The sequence below is a fragment of the Chrysochloris asiatica genome, unplaced genomic scaffold, assembly GCF_000296735.1.
Source record: "Chrysochloris asiatica unplaced genomic scaffold, ChrAsi1.0 scaffold00135, whole genome shotgun sequence".
NCBI classification, from domain to species: Eukaryota; Metazoa; Chordata; class Mammalia; order Afrosoricida; family Chrysochloridae; genus Chrysochloris; species Chrysochloris asiatica.
In genome coordinates, this window is record NW_006408653.1 from 5,732,952 (window position 1) to 5,740,531 (window position 7,580).

At 39.2% G+C, this 7,580-nt stretch overlaps 1 protein-coding gene and 1 pseudogene across 1 annotated transcript in view; both read left to right on the forward strand.

Annotated features, from left to right (window-relative positions):
• The window catches only part of LOC102838257, a 4,227-nt pseudogene extending 1,533 nt beyond the window's left edge, over positions 1 to 2,694 (forward strand).
• Positions 1 to 7,029, forward strand: part of MCF2L2 (MCF.2 cell line derived transforming sequence-like 2) — a 302,889-nt gene extending 295,860 nt beyond the window's left edge. The window contains exons 28-30 of the mRNA XM_006869837.1: positions 6,338 to 6,426; positions 6,774 to 6,886; positions 6,963 to 7,029. Coding sequence (XP_006869899.1) covers positions 6,338 to 6,426; positions 6,774 to 6,886; positions 6,963 to 7,029 — 269 coding nt within the window. The remainder of the gene's footprint in view (positions 1 to 6,337; positions 6,427 to 6,773; positions 6,887 to 6,962) is intronic.
• The last annotated feature ends 551 nt before the right edge of the window (positions 7,030 to 7,580 follow it).

The following is a 7,580-nucleotide window of genomic DNA, read 5'->3' on the forward strand; positions in this document are numbered from 1 at the left end:
TTTTTTTAATTAAGGATTTAGATGTTCCCCCCAATTACAAAGTGGTTTTAAATATTGGACATAGTATTGGTTTTAATACCTGCTTTGCATTTTCACACATGGTCAGCTGGGACATGTAAACTTGATTTGTCAAATTTTATGTTGTGTGGAATACTAACTATGTATTTTAACTTAGTTTTAATATTTTCATTTGGGGGAGAAATATTTTCAATTCTCATGGTAGCTGTTATATATGCTACATCTTTATATACAAAAATACCAGTACTTGAACAAATCAAAAGCACATTGTTTTATTAACCCTTGCTCCTGCAGTTATGCATGGTTCATTAGGTTCAAATTATACTTGATTCACAATTTCAACTATACAACTTGCCCATTTTAAAAACCAAACTAGACACATTACTGGTGAAAGTTGTGTAAGCTTATTGTTGAAAGACAAATCCTGTAAGTGAAGTAGTTACATGGTTGTGGGTTTTTTTGATTTTTTTTCCCCCTTCCATCAGTGTGGGTGGAATAGGTTAATATGGCTAATGCATACTATTTAAATTATTCCTGTAAAATAAATGTCTGCCCCTTCACTATGATTTGTGTATTTGAAAGGTCCCAAACTCAAAATTGTATTTGTATAAACAATCCTTTAATCCTTCCTTATTCCAAAGAAACCAAAGGACACTGGTTAGTAGATAAGGGGATGGGGAGTATTTTAATTTTTGGAATTTGGAAAGCAAACAGCTTTACCTGATAAGGTTGGAACAGCAGCACTATCCATGAAATATAAACCAAAAATCTTACTGTTTCTGAATTTTCTATATTGCTATTAATTTTGGTTATTAATAAATTGCTATTAATGTTGGAAGAAGACCTGATCAACAACTTTAGGGAGAAGGGAAAATAATAGATAGACGACCAGAAAGGCGATCACCACGGGAAAGGCGGCAAGTTACCCTTTTCCTCTTCCACCATTACAAAATTAGGTTAATAATGGATTCCTTGAATGGGAGCATCACCACTTATTAAAATATAATTGGAGAGACTGATCAATAAACAGGTTTTCTAGGATTTTTTTTCCTGCCACATTTATTGATAAACATGAAAGGAATTTTATTTCATTTCAAAGGTCTTTAATCACTCAATAATTTTTAGTAATCTTACCTATGTTTGGTAATGTCTGGTTTTAAAAATAGGGATTATCTTATATTTGATAATGTCTGTTTAATTGATTGGTTCTCCCATACATGGGGGGAGGGATTCAGAAATTTAGTGGATCCATTACATTTTTTAAGAACTTTCTGAAAGCCCGTCCTATTTATAATATTATACACTATAAGAATTATTTATTTGGATTAGATTTATTCACCTAATCACTAGTCTGATGATTTAGGGAAGAGATCATTATTGTTTAGTGGTGGATAAAACTTGTGCTGGTGTTTTGAATCTTATAAAGCTGAGCATTTCCTGAACTGGTGCTAATGTTTAATATAGGTTTATATATTTACAAACAAATCTACCCAGAGGCAAGTATTAATTAATCCATAAGGACTATTAACTCCTTTTGAGAAAGCAACATATGTATTCCTAATTCATAGTTTAAATGTGAGTAATTCATTTCTGAACATATGGCAGTAGCTATAAATCACTTGATTTCAAGCAATGCTGTGGAAAACACTTGCTATTAAATAAAAACACTGCACATGATTCTGCTTGCTGGCAGTCTGTCACAAGGGAACACAGCAAGCAATTTCGAGTATGCTGCAAACTTTCAAGATAGCCCAAACTTTAAAAACTTGGTCCATTAGTTGTATCTAATGGATGTAAATTTGCCTCTTAGTTCATTTTGTCCAGAGCTAAAACTGTGAACCTAGCTTTCTCTTATTGGTGAGTAATAACTAAAAATAAAAGTTATTTTCATGCTTACTTTTTAGGAGTTAGAAAAAAACAAATAGGATCCTATTTACTGTGTTTTCCTATTTTCTAACCTGTGTGTGCATTCAAAGTAATTCATTGTACATTTAAGTTTTTTCCCTTATAGAGATTATTAAAACAGGTTGTTGAATTACATTTGGAAAGGATTTGTGTCTTGAGTGTTAAGTTACAAATGTTAAATTCTTAATGCAATGAATGTTAAGGGTAGACATTGACACAAGCAATTGGTAAGTCTTTAGCAAATCAGGTTTTGAGCATGAAAGCTAATCGTACTGTGCCACTTGTTACTGACAACAGGTATAAATACTTGAAACTCTAATAAGACACAGATCCTAAAGTGTATGATGGAGTATTTCAGTAAACTTATTTCTTGACACTTTTCAAATAGAAACAACAGCTGAGATTTTAATTAAGGTATTTCAGCTTGCATTGAAATAATTGAGGATGTATTTATTAGATAAATTCTTTGAGACTTCTTTTAAGATTTTAAACGTCATTGGGTACTACTATACATATAGCTGTTTTATTTTGAAACTGGAAACAGGACACATGATTTTCTGGGTTATAAATACACTTGGGCTTTTGATATGGGTTTGGAGTGGAAGGACATTAATATTCTATTCTGATTTATTTTTCTAATGCCTAGAGATGACTCCACCAATAGAAGTTTACTCTGAATGGTTTGGGGGAGCTGCATACAAACCCTAAATAACTGTAAATTGGATTTTTGTTTGTTTTTGTTTTTTTAAGAACACTGAAAGGAACCAATAGGTATTAAAAGAGAAAAGAAAATACTGGGAAAAAAAGCAGCTAGAGCCCAACTGGTATTGAGTTTAAAGGTTAAGAATGTCATGTGTATTAGTGACCTTTTAGGGCATCCAGGTACATGCAGTTCTTCTTGTGTTGCACTTAGAAAATAAATTGTAACCTAAATTTTATAGTTCTGAGATTAACACGTAAATACACATTTCATTAGTCTGAACACTTTAAGCCAGATCTATAAATTAATTGCAGAAAGCCCAGAAAATTTTATTAGTAGTATGCTTTGCAGGATATTCTAACAGTAATACAACTATGGTCAGTTTCCAGGTTGTAGTAATTTATCAACATTGTACAGTGAATTCTGTGGTTTTGTTATTGGGATAAATACAAGTGACACTTTCCAGAAAACAGTTCAGTTTCTTTTTGCTTAGCTTTACCACGTTCTCGCACTATAAAAATCTTATTTTCAAGTTACACAAGTTTGGAGGTTATTTGACAAGTGTTTGAAATAAGTTGGTTTCAGGTGGAGGGGAATGGAATACTGAGAATATTGGAAAAGCAAACTTGTGATCTAAAGCTTAATACATAGTTTCATGAAGTGATTAGGTTATTAAAATAATCTGTGAAAGCCATCAAGGTTTTTGCCACACATGCAAGTGGTAGCATTGGAAATGAGTACGGTATGTGTAAGTCAGCAAACTTAAGCCTTTGGGCTATTTTTGTATAGGTTTTTATGTTTTGAAATGATAAATCTATATATATATGCTACAGAGATTGTGTTATATAGCCAGCAAAGTCAAATGTTTATCTGGACCTTAACAGAAAAGTATGCTGACCTGCACTAAGTTGTCATCTCTTAGCATGCAAGAGCTCTTTTAAAATAAAAATTTTGTTTCAAGTACAAACTAATTATCCTACACTGTGGAACATTGTGAAATGGCTTTAATTGGAATAAGGGCAACTTTAGCACTGGTAAAGATGATCTTTTTACTTTGAAAATTATGTACCTGGCCACTTAAATTATGAAATCTGTTGAAGTTATAGATCTATTAAAGTTAAACATTGACAGTTAAAAAAAAAAAAGTAACGTGTAATTGTAAGGAAAAGAGAAGAATCTAATTGAAGGAAAACAAAGCTATCCTTTGCCTATAAACCTATGGGTGAAGGCTACCAGGCACTCATATCTACAGCGGTTCCATTCCACCATCTAGTGGATATGAAAGGAAAATCCAAATTTAGAGAGGAGAAAGGAAAAAGGATCTTGTTATGACATTGTTTTCAAAATTTGCAATTTACCAAAAGTGTGTGTTTAGATTGGGATAAATTGAACTCATTAATGAGTTCATTTGTTAACTCAATTTTATTGTTTGCTAAAACAGAATAAAAACCCTAGAATTTCAAGCACTAAATGCTAAAACTAAATTCCCTAAACCACTTAGGCTTTGTGTGAGCTGAATTATAAAGATCATCTGCTGAGGGGACACAAAACACTCTCTGGTTCTTCTGGACACGAGTTTTCATGGCCCAGCTTTCCCATTCATCTGGTCCTTCTTTTGCTGTTTATTCTAGTACCTGAACGGGAGTGCCCCATATACTCAGACTTTCATTACCTTACCACACTGCTGGACATGGGTGGGGGACTTTCATACTATTCACTTTCCCAGAATGCAACTATCACTTCGTTAACACAAGTAGCCCGAGTATTTAGTTTGACTCCTGGTTTCCTGTGTGTATGTGTTAACTCTGTGTTTCTCTATAACATCATCTATACATTTATGCTCTGTTACCTCTTCAGGTGCTTATGAGGAGGAAGACAATGGCAGTCACACCTCTCCCACATGTGAGTAATAATAGCACACATAAAGCTTGTGGAGCTGTTCTGAGACCCTCTGTGTATTACTAATGTAATTACTGTTAACAAAATCATAGCAATAACAATAGTTACTGAATGGGCCAGACACTTTATAAACATTTTTGTTAATCCTCACACAAAACCCAAAAACAGAACTCACAGCTGTTGTTGTTGTTGTTGTTGTTAAGTGCCATCAAGTTGGTACCGACCCATAGTGACGTTATGCACAGCAGAATGAAACACTGTCTGATCCTGGGCCAACTTCACTGCTGTTGCCACGCTTGAGTCCATTGATGCTGCCACCTGGCCAATCCATCTCGTTGAGAGTCTTCCTCTTTTTCTCTGACCCTCCACCTTACCAAACATGATATCCTTCTCCAGTGACTGGTCCCTCCTGACACTATGTCTGAAGTATGAGAGATGAAGTTTGGCCATCTTGGCCTCCAGGGCCAATTCTAACTCAGTAGAACTTCTCCCATAGTTTCCAAGGCTGTAAATCTTTATGAGAACAGACTGCTACATCTTTCTCCTGAGGATCTGCTGGTAAATTCAAACGATCAACCTTTCCTTTAGGTTAGCAGTCAAGCATTTTAACCACTGTGCCACCAGGGTGCCTATTCTCACACTAACCCTGCAAAAGAGATATTATCTTTATCATTCAAAATAGATATTGATGCTCAGGCAAAATAGATATTATTATCCTCCACTGTGGGTTAATTTGCTGGACTGCAAAGTCTGTTTGAACCACAATGTTGGTGGTTCAAGCTCACTAGATGCTCCTCGGAAACCCTATACAGGGTCGCTATGCATCAGAACCAACTCAACGGCACTTAACAACAACAGCAACAACAATCCTCATCATAGAGATGGGGAGACTTAGCCATAGAGAGATAAAGTGACTTAGCCATGATCACACAACTCATGAGTGGCAAGTCAGAGTCACAGTCAGGTCTGACTCCAAAGCCCTTGCTCGTCCCACAGGGCAGTGGGTCTCTCATTGAGTCACAGGGCTGTGATCTGCCAGACTCTGCACCCATTCTGAGGTCTGTTGAATGCTGCCACCTCTACAATGGTATAGTTGGCCAGTGAATCCAGAGGGAAGGGATTAAGCATAGAAATGACATAGAGCAAAAGGAGCAGTCCAGGGAGCTATAGCTAAAAGGGCTTGGATGAGGGGAGGGAATATTGTGTAGGAGTCAAGAGACCCAGGTCCTGGCCCTGACTCAGCTCCTGACCCACCACAGTCTTGAGCAAGTCCTTATTGTGTTGTGCCTACCACACCCCTGAGCATATAATAGATGATTTATAGATGTGACCTTGAAAAGGAGGCAGGAGATTCTCTCTTGTTTCTCTGATTTTGCTATATAAAAGAGCAATAGGATTTGACTGTAAGGAAACAGAAAATAGAAAATAATTTGGAGGGAGAAAAGGGGTCAGGAAAGGGAGGAGGGTAAGGGTCAGGAGGGAAGACAGGAGGACACCAGTGTTCACTAGAACAATGATGGTTTTCACGAGAGCATGAAGACAGAGGTGTGGACTAGGGAGGGAACACTCTGGGTATTTCTTCTACATCACAGTTACAGAATTTCAGAGTTAGAAAAGGGCCTACCTAGAGATCACAGCCCCTCTCCTGCACAGCCCAGGTGCAGTGTGAGGTCAGGGGAGAGAGGAGCTCCAGGTGGGGATAGAAGCAGCCCCTGAGGACAGACACTGTCCACTGTCTGCAGCCACTGACAACAGGGACCCCTCTGCCCATTTGCATCCCCACAGAGGCTCAAATTCTTCCCATTCTTTCCTCAGGCAGCTCCAACCGGGAGCTTATCGCCATGGAAACCGTTGAAGAGTGTGAAGGTGCAGAAACTCTGGAAAAAGACAGCAGCGCTCTGAGTGTAATTTACTTCCTGCTTAGCGCCTTCATAACCTCTCATTCCTATTCCTGAACTCCTCCTGCTGCCTCTTCCTTGACCCCTGCCCTCTTCCCTACGTAAGGACCTGTCACAACCCAGGAAACTGAGGCCACTGGATCTTCAAAGTGGAGCTAGAGCCTCCAGCCCAGTGGTCCCCTCATCATCCATTTCCATAGCTATGTGTGGGTTTGGGATCATGATGAGGGGGCTCCTGCTGAGAGCCTGAGTGGTCCTGGCAGGAGCTGAGTAGACATCAAACTTGCTGACCCCTCCTTGTGGGCCTTGCACAAGTAGGAATACTCATCACTGTCCCCTTCTACCCCTTTTAGCTCTCAGGACTTTTCCTGTTGGACGACAGCTATGAAACCTGTTCCTCCAAATCTTTTCTGGAGACAGGGGAAAGCAAACAGGGAGAAAAAGACGAGCTTGTAGAGAAAGAAAGGTGAGTGTGAAAGAGGGAAGAAAGTGAATTTGTTTCCTATTGCTTCTCTGATTTTCTTCTTGGGATCTTTCTTCAGGGCAGCAAACAGAGCTGAGGAGGGTGCAGGGATGTCCACTGGTCTGCTCATCCCGAAGGATGCCTGAGGACCTCTTCCCCAAGGACAGACACTCCTTCCACAGAAACCCCCGAGTTATCACCTGTCAGTGGGCAGTTGACTCTCTGGAGCCACTCCAGAGCCATCTTTATTGGGGAAGAGGTTGCAGTGGGTGCAGAGCCCACCTCCCACCCTTAAGCAGAAAGCAGCAAAGGGTCCCATGCTTATGGGTTGGCCACCCTGGGAGGGGCGCCCAGGTCTGCCAACTAGGAGTCTGAGGAACCTCCAGGTGTAGCACCCACCTCTGGCTGAGCTCACTCCTCCCAGCCCTACCTGCTGAGGTGGCAGAGTGGCCCTGAACACCTGCAGATGGCTTGACCCAGGGCTGCTCAGTGCTGGTACATTTATTTCATAATTCAGCATTTGGGGCTGGATACATCTTTGTTGTAAGACTGTTGTGTGTATTGTAAATGTTTAGCAGTATCCCTGGTCTCTACCCACTAGATGCCAGTAACACTACCCCCACCACCTCGTGTTGTGACAACCCAAAAGTCTTCCAACATTGCCAAGTTTTCTCCTTGAGTGCAGTTGAGAACGCCT